At 42.1% G+C, this 12346-nt stretch overlaps 1 protein-coding gene across 3 annotated transcripts in view; it reads right to left on the bottom strand.

Annotated features, from left to right (window-relative positions):
* MYZAP (myocardial zonula adherens protein) overlaps positions 1–12346 on the bottom strand; it is an 83274-nt gene that overhangs the window by 33087 nt on the left and 37841 nt on the right. For 2 of the 3 annotated variants that reach the window (XM_079125925.1, XM_079125924.1), the window contains 2 exons: positions 12024–12103; positions 10582–10687 (listed from right to left, as the gene is read on the bottom strand). In XM_079125925.1, the coding sequence (XP_078982051.1) occupies positions 10582–10687; positions 12024–12103 (186 nt within the window). Of the gene's footprint in view, positions 1–2578; positions 5075–10581; positions 10688–12023; positions 12104–12346 lie in introns of those variants that run through there. The other variant, XM_079125926.1, reaches the window with a different exon arrangement.

Genomic DNA, 12346 nt, shown 5'->3' with positions numbered 1-12346 from the left:
CCACCTCCTCCCTGAAGGCTCTTTGCCCACACCAAATTTAGTGTAGATTTATAGGCATTGTGCTATTAGTATTTGGCATGCACACTATCAGTAGCCCTTACAATCATCAGTGGATGAGGTGCTATGATTATTTTCCTTTTATTGATAAGAAATCAGAATCTTGGAGAGAAGTCATTTGTTCAAGATACAAAGCCTGGGGCTGAGGCTGTAGCTCAGCGGCAGAGTGCTTGCCTAGTACGGGTGAGGCACAGGGTTCGATCCTCAGAACCACATTAAATTAAAAAAAAAACAACAACAACAAAAAAAAAAACGTTAAATTCTTAAAAAAAAAAAAAAAGAATATAAAGTCTGCTCAAGAACAGAGATAGGTTGCAAAACCAGATTTCATTTTAGAGCCTTCAAACTTGACCACTATGTTTCCAGGTTCTGTGTTCTCAGTATACAAAGCTCACAACTAGTCTTGTTGCTTCTGCCTCAGACCTGAGGAGTTGAAATGTCAGCCAGAAAGTCCTCTGAGAGCAGGAACTCATGTCCCTTTTTGAACTGAGTTCACAAAAGGCACTTCTTCAGTGTTTACTGACAGGCCCATCAGGGGAGAGCTTCCTGTGCGCTGTTCTGGCTCTGCCTCCTTCCCATTCCCACTACTGAGCTGAGGCGGCAATAATGTCGGAGAAACGAGCTTTTCATGAGTCAAAACAAAAAACAAAAACGGTGCCTTCGTCATATCATCTACACAAAAAATAAATTCCACACGGATTATTCTTTATTTGTCCAACAAATATTTATTGAGCACCTTCTACAGGCCAGTGACCATGCCAGGTATTAGGGATACATCCATGAACACAACAGACCAAAGACCCTGCCTGCACAAAGCTTACACTCTAGCAATGAGACAACAAAATAAGTAAAGAGACAAGAGAAGCATAAGGCACATTAGCAGGCAAGGAGTGCTACAGAGAAAAAATGGAGTAAGGAAAGGACAAGCGGATGGGCACATGGGTCATAATTAAAGACCTAAAGGAGGAAAAAAAACTTCAAAACTATTACAGAAAATATGACAAACAAGATGCACAGCACAGCAAAAAAAGACTGATAACTTTACCAAGATTTAAAAGTCATACACAATGAGAACCCACAATCACCCTTGACTAGGTCACCCAAATGTTTTTGGTAAATGATTAATATTGATAATATGTAGAGTTTATACAAATCAGCAGGAGAAACGATAACAGCCTAATATAAACATAAACAGAGAATGTGAACACCAATGCATGAAGGAGGTCGCCTGAATGGTCAAGGAGCTTATGAAAAGTCATTCGGTCCCACAACCTGGAATGACGCAAATTAAAATTAAAACAATGACATGCCATTTCATAACTGGTCAAAATTATAGTCCACACAGTGCCAGGTGGTATAAGCCTTTGGAGAAATCTGCCCTCTCCTATATGACAGCAGTGTAGGAACGCTTTGTAGAGCAACTGGGCAGTCTCCAGTAAACTGAGCCTGCGTCAACCCCACACCCTGGTCATTCCTCGTGCAAGTGTATTTCCCAGTTAGAGAAGATGGAGGCATGTTTGGCACAGTTTGTAGAATAATAAAACCTGGGGAACTAATAATAGGATAAATAAATTATAAAAATTCAAAGAAAAGTATATTAGACAGCCAATGAAATAAAGAATTTAAATATATATGTAATAAAATCAAAAACAAAACAAGAAAAAAGAGAAATCTGCAGTTGGGTACCATGGCACACACCTGCAATCTCAGCGACTCAGCTGGCTGAGGCAGGAGGATTGCAACTTCAAGGCTAGCCTCAGCGACTTAGTGGGACCCTGTCTCAAAATTTAAGAAAGAGCAGCAGATATAGCTCAGTGGTAGAGCACCTCTGGGTTCAATCCCCAGTACCATACATATACACACAAAAGACTAAGTTGCAAAATATGTACAATATGATTGATTTTCTATATGATAGATCAAAATGTTTCCTTTTATTTAAAAAAAATAGAAACGAAAATATGCCAAAAGGTCAGCATTTTTTAATTCTAGAAAAGGGTACATGGTGGTTTGTTTTACTGTTATCTCTGATTTTCTGTAGCTTGATTTTTTTTTCCAATTAAAAAAGTGAGAAGAAAATAGCCAGACTATGGAACCAACCTAGATGTCCTTCAATTGATGAATGGATAAAGAAATCGTGGTATATATAAACAATGGAATATTACTCAGCTATAAAGAATAATAAAATTATGGTATCTGCAGGCAAATGGATGAAATTGGAGAATATCATGTTAAGTGAGATAAGCCAATCTCAAAAATCCAAAAGACAATGATCTCACTGATAAGCAGATGATGACACATAATGGGGGATGGGAGGGGGGCAAGAATGGAGGAAGGAGGGACTGTATAGAGGGAAAAGAGAGGTGGGAGGGGTGAGGGGGAAGGAAAAAAATAATGCAATGAATCAAACATCATTACTCTATGTAAATGTATGAATATGCAAATGGTATGCTGTTACTCCATGTACAAACAGAAACAATATGTATCCCATTTGTTTACAATAAAAATAAATTTTTTAAAAAAAGTGAGAAGAAGGCTAGCTTCAGAGTCAAAGACCTTGGGGTGAACCAGCACCACCATTATTTGCTGAGAGACTACTGGCTACTTATTTTGTAAGACTCTGAGCCTCAGTTTCCTGGACTTACCCAATTGAGTACTTAATACTGCTCAGAGTGTTTAGGTGGGAATATGAGGTCTGTATACATAGCCTTGAGAAAAGAAACACACTCAACAACTAGTAGGGACCTGGAACATGAACTACTCAGCCTCACATATTTTCTAGGGGCAAGAACTGGTCAGCCAAGTCTCTGAGAACTAGTCCAAAGCCAATGAGAAACAAATTCAATAAAGAGAACATGGATTCTGTGACATTTCCCAAGAAAAGACCTTCTCCCTAGGGAAGACAGTGGTACCAAGAAAACATTAATCAAGCCCTATCATCAAGTACACCTGTGATAGCTCTTTCTAGAATTTGTAGAGAACAAAGATCCACACAATTGTGCTCCTTCTAAAAGGTTCACATTTTGGAAAAAGTATTAAGGTTTTAAAATAAGGATGTAACTAATACTAAATTAAACACTAGACTTTGAAACTCTAACATTATTCATGTACCATAAATTCTGCCTCAAGCTCTTGCGGAGCACCTCCTTTGGGTGGGAGCATGAACGTCCAGGAGATACATCTCAAGAATCAAGTCTAAGGGTCCAGTTAAGGACAGGGATGGGGCAGGTTTGAACACACAACTCGGTTTTTGATAGGCAGTAATTCAAGTTCACATCACATCAGAGTTTAGGAAAGAAAGAGGTGAACTGGGGGACACCAGCAAAGGTAGAGCAGAGCAGCTCAATGTAGGTTCTGTGAAGAAGGAACACAGATTTAAGAAGGCCACAAATTAGCCCCGGATTGGGGTAGGGACGAGAGGAAGGTATTATGAGGCTCCAGGGCATAACATTCAGGAGATACTCTAAGGTTAAAAGGGATGCTCCGGCTTGTATTCACTATTTGCTCCACAAAACAAGGCCTACCTGGCCTCCAAGGACTGTCCATATCCAAAAGAGAGAAGAAACAGGGGAGCACGCCAACCTGGGGGCCTCAGCAGGGTGCTCCACTCTCTCTGAAGTTCATGGGACCTCCTTCATTCTGATTATTGCACCTTTTGAAAGTGGGTAATCAATCTAATCCACTAGAACAAATGCCTAAGACTTTTCCACCTCAGACTTAGAAAAACATGAGATGAGTGCAGGAATCCCTAGAAACAGTGTAAGTCACCACCACAGAGTGACATCTAGATGAGCCATTGTTCAAGCTCACTCCAGGTCCTGTGGAACTCTGGATGCCCAGTAGGGTGTGTGGGGTCCGTGTTTAAATGGAGCATCATGCACAGGGTAATGGCAGTAGGCAGCAGCTCATTTCAGAAGTGGAAGATTATTCATCTGTACCCTTTTCCAGTCACTCTCTACTTGCTTCAGCTGAACAGAAACATCAAAATGAAAGACAAAGGGCAAATACTGACAAGAAAATATCTGTATACCCACTTTGCCACAGAGGTGTGAAGGGAGAGAACAACCCAGTGTCAGAGACGTGGTGGGTCTCTCCATGATCCCTCCATCAGCCCAGTCCACTGGCTTACTGAGGCTAATACCCCCTTCACCAAGACTGCTGTGCTATGACCAGATAGTTCCCAGAAACACTGTTAAGTTTTGATGAAAAACCAGCACCTGTGGATGTCAAGAAAGACCTCCATAAAAATAAAGCATACATGAGGTATATTTCACTTCAATATATTTTAGCCAAATAGTTTCATCAGACATACTTCCCTTTCCATGAGGTTTGTTGAACTGTCCAATCAGGCAATATGCCCAGAGTGATAGAAGCAAAGCAAACTTTTCTTAAACAAACAAGGAGAGAGAGCTGACTAGTGTTGATACCCATTAAGAAAGGACACCTGCGGGCCACTTCCCATATGCAATCACACTACAGGGACATTGAGCTGCTGGTCTTTTCTGGGATGTGATCCAGTGGGGCATACTTCCTTCCCAGGGCACTGAAGTTCTTCAAGTTCTCTTCCCATCACCTTATCTGGTGTCCTCGGCAGCTTTTCCATAAGGAAGGATTCATGTTCCAAGATCCAAGGCCAGTCTATGCTTCCCGAATAATTGTTAGTAGTCTTTTCCATTGCAGTTCTTTCCTGATGTCTGAGAACCTAAATGTCCAAAAAATGCTCTGTAGATCTCGGAGCTCTCTGGACTCTGCAGTTTGAGGCTGTTCAAGTTGTACAGTATGTGGGTGTTTTCACAGGTGAGAGACCTACAGGGTTCAATTTTCCTTTGAATAGTATGTCCTTCCTGTTTTATTCCTTGGCTCACCACAGATAAATACCACCTCTTCCTGCAGAGGGCGTACGGGTGTTCTTCTATTCACCAACAGCAGAAGGAATCGCTTCCACCCAGAGCAGACTACCACTGTATCATCATCCAAAGAACCGGAGACTAAATCTGGAGAAGAGCTCGTGCGACATGATCTGGAGACAGTTGAATTGAGTGGGTTAGGGATGAGGGCTCAGTATTACAGCTCCTTCTCCTACCCCCGCCTGGCTGATTATCAGCGATGGGAAACAGAATCCTCTAAACACAGGGCATTTGGCCAAAGTGTGCTTCTGTGTGGCACATTCCAGCACACCACTAGCTTTGAAATGAACTATGACAGCAAATGGCTGAACCAATTAAAATGTAAGTTTCTAGGGAAGAATTTAAATTTAAAAAATTGTTTTGCATGTACATATCCTACTCAAGAGTCTGATGGCTAAGGTAAAGAGCAGCATAGAGCCCAGAAGGGAACAGAGTACCCAAAGATCTGATCTGTCCCCCAAGGCCTCCAAAAGGAAGAAGGGAAGCCCTGAGTATTGGTCAGTACTTTAATCAGCTACTCTTGCTTTCAATCACTTCCCTTTGCTTTAGGTGTACACAGCAGAAAGACACTCACCAGCAGTAATAATAATAGCAGCAGCTAGTATTTATTGGGCATCCCTATGTTCCAATTAACACAATGCCTTATTAGACATCATCTCATTTAACGCTTACCCAAAATTCTCTCAGATAGGTAATATTAACCCCATTTTATAGAAATGAAATGAATAACTTTCCAATGTTCCCCAAACCAGTCTGTGCGAGTCTGTCTGACTCTAAAGTTCACCCTCACGGGTGATTTCTAGATTATTTTTTTATTGTACGTCCCTAACAATCTATTGCCACCCGCAAGAGGTACTTGTGACTCAGGGACTGGGGAGACAAGTTCGGTGGCCCCACACGGACAGGGGAAGCCCTGTTTGGCCAAGTGGCCAAAGAGCCAGACATTCAAAGTCCCTTTTCTCAGAAGAGCCGCACGTCATCCACCCCACTTCCCCGCCACCATCCAGTTTCTTTCCCCAAGGAACTGTCATCACAGTCTGATGAGGGCATCGTCACTCTGGAAAGGTTCTACGAGATGGTGAGCAAAAGCATCGGATAGGAAATACAAAACTATTCTGCTGTGTCTTCCACTTCCGAAGTTGTCATTGTTAATATTGTTTCACCCAAGGCATTCTGTTCATTTTGTCTGTTTGGCAGTTCTAGAACTGAACCCAGGATCACTCTACCACTGAACTCCAGCCCTTTCCGTTTTTTGAGACGAGGTCTTGATAAGTTGCTGAGGCTGGCCTTGAACTTGAAATCCTCCTGCCTCAACCTCCTGAATCATTGGTATTACAGGTGTGCACCACCAAATCCAGCTTGTTTGTCTCTTTCTAAAGAAGTATAGTATGGCCAAGTGTAAGCTCTTCTGATAAACAGAAGTAAATTGTTTAAAACAGGAGGCAAGCAGATACACCGCGATGTGCACAGTGGGAAGAGGATCCAGGAGAACCACACAGTCTCTGTGTTAGTGGTAGGTTCCCAGCCTCCAAGGACATTAGATAGACTGGCTTCTATAACCTGAAGTCTCCAGTCTCTGTTTAACCAGCACAGCTCATCGCCCACTCTGTAACATCATCCCTCCAGGATGGATCTGGACAGCTACAGAAAGACGTTATGATCTGGACACCCCCAGGCCATACAGCATTAAGAAAGAGTTGTTACAGAATCCTCCCAGGACCCAGGATCTGGGGGACTGGCAAGGAACAAAGCTTGCCTGACAGGACCTGGAGAGATTTAGACTTAGACTAGCTTTCTCGCTTCAGTGCTCCTGTTCCTGGTGACTAGTCCCCTGGGCTTTCTTCCATGGAGTCCCTCCTACTCCAGGTTCACTAGCAGCTTTCCCCCTCAGGTCTAGGAGCTTCCCAGGTAGGTCGGCTGAATTCATGAAAAACATGAAACCCAACAATGTGAGTCAGCCCACTGCTCTGAAAATCCGGGGCATGGGTCAATCCTGGCTGCAGGCTAGAAACACTTGTGGAGTTGAAAGCAATCTGAAAGGCCACAGTACCCAGTCGGCACAGGTGGGGCCTTGGCTTATGTCACTGTTGTTTTGCTTACTACTTTTGTCAGAGCCAGCATTAGCTGGAAGAGCTAGTGATGAGAAGAAGCTTGAGCTCCATGACAAAAGACATAATCCAGTAGGAAGACTTAGACTAGTACTACACTTTTCAGAAGGTACTGTTCTTTTTATTTATTTTTTCAATGAATTGACCCCTTAAAATATATCCACACCCTACATTTCAAAAGGTCTCCTCCGCATCCTAAGCCCTTCTTACATAGCACAAGTCTTTACTGTCCCACGCAATGGAAATCATATCATTACTGAGCTAAGGACTGCAAAATGTAGGCCAGTCACTTTTTATTTAGCCCATGATGTTAATAAGTTTCTTCACAGACATTATGACCAAAATGACACTGAAGGTAGATGGAGACTGGATTCTCATCCTTGGTGGAGGTGGAGCTGTGGCACAGATGAGCTTTCAGACTTCCCGTGAAGGAAAGATAACTTCCCCTAACATTTGCTGCCCTTAAAGGCTGGTTATATCCTAGGTCAAACTGCCCCCCCACCCCACCTCGGTGGCAGGTGTTCACAGATAAAAATACACTTCTCTTCTCAAACCAGAATTCAAGAGTCTACACTGACCAATTGGGTCATCTGGATTTTTCAAAACTTGGCCCAAGTGATGTAAAGGGATTTAGTTATAGTTTGGCTGATTTCACTCATTATGCAAAATAATAATGCAGAGATCATAAGAACGGGCACATCATAGTAAACAACAAGGAATTCTTTATAAAAGTTACCAGATTTCCTCCACACAGTATTTCAGATCAAAGAACATAGAATTCTTGAGGAACACTGAAGAGCTCCTCATGCAATATTCCACTTCATGAGGAAGATACTCTTGGTGAAGGGCTAAATACCTTCCCAGGGCAGCCAATATCAGAAACATTTTCTATGTTTTGAACAAAGAGCTGAAATTCTCTTCTTTCAAGTGCCACCCAGTGGTTCTGGTCTGGCTCTGCCTCATAATACAAAACAAACATATTCCCTCTTCTACAAGAGCTTCTTTCTAAGAGTTGAATTCAGTTCTCACAGTGTTCCTTGGTTGTGTCCTCCCAACTCCTCCAACCAGTGCCTGAGTTACCTGAACCCCTGACTCCTTCCAACTTGGTCCTGCTCTTCTGACCAAGTTCATTTGTCAATGCCATGTTTCTAACTTAACACACATACACACACATATATATTCTAACTTAAAATATATATATATATTTATTAATATATATATTCCCATAAATGCCTATGAGTTGAGATTTTTAAACCATTCTTTTTCTGTAGAAGTTAAGGCATACTAGAAAAATACAGTCATTTTTACTGCTTGATTAGGTCATTTAAATTCAGAAAAAAAAAGGTTCTTTTTGTACATCTCCATTCACTGTGAAAACCCAGCCAGCTCCTAGATGGCGCTAACTCTGATGGCACCATCCTATGAGCTCAGGATTGCACTCCAAGGATTGGCTTTTCTGGCTGCATCAGAACATAGGGACGTTTGTTTGGGAGATGTGAAATCACAGGTAGAAAACCCAGCATAGACATTGATATTTACATGCTTCCCTGTACACACACACACACACACACACACACACACACACACACACACGCACACAGTTGGCCCTCCGTTTCCATGGGTTTCACACCTGTGGATTTAACCAGCCTCAGATTGAGCATATTTAAAAAAATAAAAATTATATCTGCACTGAACATGTATAGTTTTTTGCTTGTCATTAGTCCCTAAACAACACCACATAAACTATTTACATATAGCATTGACATTGCACTAAGTATTATAAGTAATCTGGAGATGATTTAAAGTATGTGGAAGGGATCTGAGTATCCAAGGATTTTTGGTGTCCTTGGGGAGCCCTGGAAACAAAAGCCTCAGATACAGAGACAACTGTGTGCGTGCACATACGGGTTGCCACATGCGTGGTCCCCTACTTCCATCAAATTGCTACCTTCATTCTAATCTAAAGGTAGGTTACAAAGCAGGGAAGTCTAAATTTCTTTTCAAATGTCTTTATAAGAAAAAATATCTAACTTTGCTACCAGTCTAAAACCCTTACAGACAAGGCTTTAACTGCATCAAAAGCCAATCAGTGTGAAGATGGTTCTGTAGTTCTCCAACATTTCACTTGAGTACAGCACAGTCTCCTGCAGTGAGGGGGGAGACATGCAGCTCCGTGTAGGTAAGGAGTCCCATGGGAGACCATAAGAGATCACTTTTGCCCCAGACCTCCAGTTTGTGAAGTTCAGAAATAGAAAAAGTATGCCCTGAAAGCCAAGGTTCACTGAGACTAATTGCAACAAGTGATGTCTCCTCTTGGGAAATACCCCCGAGATCTACCTGGTGCTAATGACAGGCCAAGACCACTCCCATCACTGTGGCCCCTGCCTCCGGGTAGAAAGCATACAAAGATCTTGACCTTTCCTCTGAGCCTTGGCTGATTCCACTGCTCCCCAGAGACTTGTGTGCAAGCTCAGATAAGACACACACCCTTCTAATTCACTGACTTTGACTCCACCACAATAACATCCCCAACATTTTATGGGTTAATAAAACAGATTAACTTAGACTCTTTTGTCTGTCTTGCGTATGAATTATTTATCAGAAGTAAACCTTTAATTTTAATAACTCACTAATAAAATACATATCTTTTTAGAGTTGTGCATAGTATAAGGCAAAAAAATTTTTTTTTTCAGTTTTCCAGTGCCAACCAAATGTTCAATTGAATTAATGCCTTTTCTTCTCTATTGCAAGTTAGAGAATTTGACCCAAGGGATTTCTTATAACCCCATTGACTATTCTTTTTCTATCAAACTACAGTAGTATGACAGGTTTTACACAGCATGGACTCTCCTCTATCAATTGTCAGCAAAAGAGAGAGAGATGAATGACATTGATCAAGCTCAAAGAACTCTTCTTTCCTCTTAGAAAAATCTAAGTGTTCAACTTACCTGCTTTTTTGCATTCAGAAAAAACAGAACAGTAAACTATCCCCAGGAGAATAAATATGTGACTTCATTTCATGTTACAGAGACAGTTAAGGAGAGAAAGGATTGCAGTAAAGAGAAAGCATGAAGAACAGGCATGACAGAAGAGAATTAGGAAGGAGGGAGAAAAGAGAGAAGCAGACAAGGAAAGGGAATATAAGAAGCAGAACAGGAAGATGTACCCAGAAATACAGAAAGGACAGCACTGGCAGCTGAGAGGGAGGGGCAAGTAAGTTAGGGAGGTGTGCACAGCCCTGAGCTGTAGGTACCACAAAGGGTATCACTGTCCTCCCAGAGTGGGTGCATTTACAAACTCCCTTTGCACCTTTCTAACTGCAATGCTTTGTCTGGAGAATGCTCTCTGTTAGAAGAATAATCATCAGTTCACACTGGACATACGAAAAAAATCCCTGCCTGGGCAAGTTCATGTGGGAGCCACAGGAAACTGCTGAGAACCAGATCTGTTCTGGCTGAAGTTTCCTCACACAGGAAGCACTTCTGGTCCCCAGGCCTTGCGCAGGTGCTTACCTCTTCAACCATCTGCTTGACTTTCTTCTGCTGGCAATGCACCATGTCATCTAGGTGTCTGATCCGCTCACGCAGGTTGGCTGATGCCTCCTCCAGCTGTTGATACCTAACATGGGGGAAAAAGCAACTGAGTCCTAAACCAATGCATCCACACCAGCACAGGAGGTCACCACTTTGTAGAAATACTACCAAGAACACAAGAGAAACTCCAAGACCGGCTCTTCTTACAGCCTGCAACCTAGGTGACTACCCCACCCTAGAAGGAAGACAGGACTCTTCCAAGTTCTCACTTTCAAGTTGTATCCAGTGTAAAACCTATTGCTACACTTTTCAGGGAAAGAAAGAGAATTTTTTTTCTCTGCTTACAGGTATGGTAGCTGAAAAGGAAAGGGAATATCAGAGGCAGAATAGAAAGATGCACCCAGAAATAAAGAAAAGACAGTAGTGGGGGTTAATACAAGATTGATCATCCAGTTCACAGAGCATTTTACACTTTTGTTTTAAAACAGCACAAATGCTTCTCTGACTTTGCTTGTTCTGCAGAAATCAAAGGAGCCACAGATGACTCTAGCTTTGGGGGCCTCCAGCATGGAACACTGGAGGAAAGGTTTGGTGGTCTCTACCTCTCAGCTCTGCCAGGTCTCTCCATAGTACTTCAGTTAAAACAAACAAACAAACAAAAAAAAAAAAAAAAAAAAAAAAACTTCTATAACCTTGACAACTCTAAAATTACAAAAGAGGAAGGAAAACAGGTGTTTTTTTTTCAACAGATACTATGTGGTGGAAGTATGGCCTAAAGTTCCCTCCTAATATGACCCAACGAAAGGGACAATGCTGTCAACATGGTCACCCTTTCCTCCTTTAAAAAAAGAATTCCCATTTCACAGCTAAGTAAGGAGCCTCAGGGAAGTTAAGTAACTCACCCCAAGTGCTCCAGTCATCTAGCCCTGTTTCCCTCATGGGAGAGCCTCGGGAGGGCCATGGCTCTGCCTTCTCATATCTAGAGGGACAGTAACTACTCCTGTATCCAGTGTTTTATATGCTCATAGCCAAAGGGCAAGTCAAGGTTTAGAAACAAACAAAAGTATTTTAAAATTAATTTCCAGGACAAACAGTATTAGTCACAGTTGATGAGTTTTCTCATCAACAAGGTGCATCCTGCAGAGCTCGAGGCTCCGGAGAACATTTATAGACTGAACTTTTGCACTTGCGGCATCTTTGATGTGCTCTAGTGTGCTGACATCTAGCCTTGGAGGGGAAAGTGGCTGTAAGCGCCTAAGGCAACCTGCTCCACACTGGACACTCTCAGCCCAGTGTCACACTTGTGTAAGTTTCTAATAAGTGATGACCACATGTGTGAAAACACCAGGATCAAATGGGCTCACAAAAACAACGTACCCACCTTCAAAATCTACTGCATGACAAAGGGCATTTCCCCTTACCTTTCCTTGTCAGAATCAGTGATTTCCCCTGACATTTCAGTTTCATGTTCCAGGAGTTGGAGCTGCAGCTGATGCCGTTCCTAAAATCAATAGATATTGTAATCAATGGATCAGGAGCTACACAGAAAATTTGCACGTCAATCAATTCCAGCCTTAGTGAGTCCAAGTCTGTATGATGTCCCCCTGGGCTTTACACCACTCACCCAGAGTCCAAACAAAGTTCAAAGGTGTCAGATCTGATGATGTGCATTTACAGCAGTATTTATGGATTTAGTGACCGGTACCCTGGATAAAACCACATTCAAGATTTTTTAAAAAGTATT

This window comes from Sciurus vulgaris, assembly GCF_902686455.1.
Source record: "Sciurus vulgaris genome assembly, chromosome: 2".
Taxonomy (NCBI): domain Eukaryota; kingdom Metazoa; phylum Chordata; class Mammalia; order Rodentia; family Sciuridae; genus Sciurus; species Sciurus vulgaris.
Note: the sequence above shows the minus strand (reverse complement) of the source record. Positions and strands in the feature narration are given on the sequence as shown.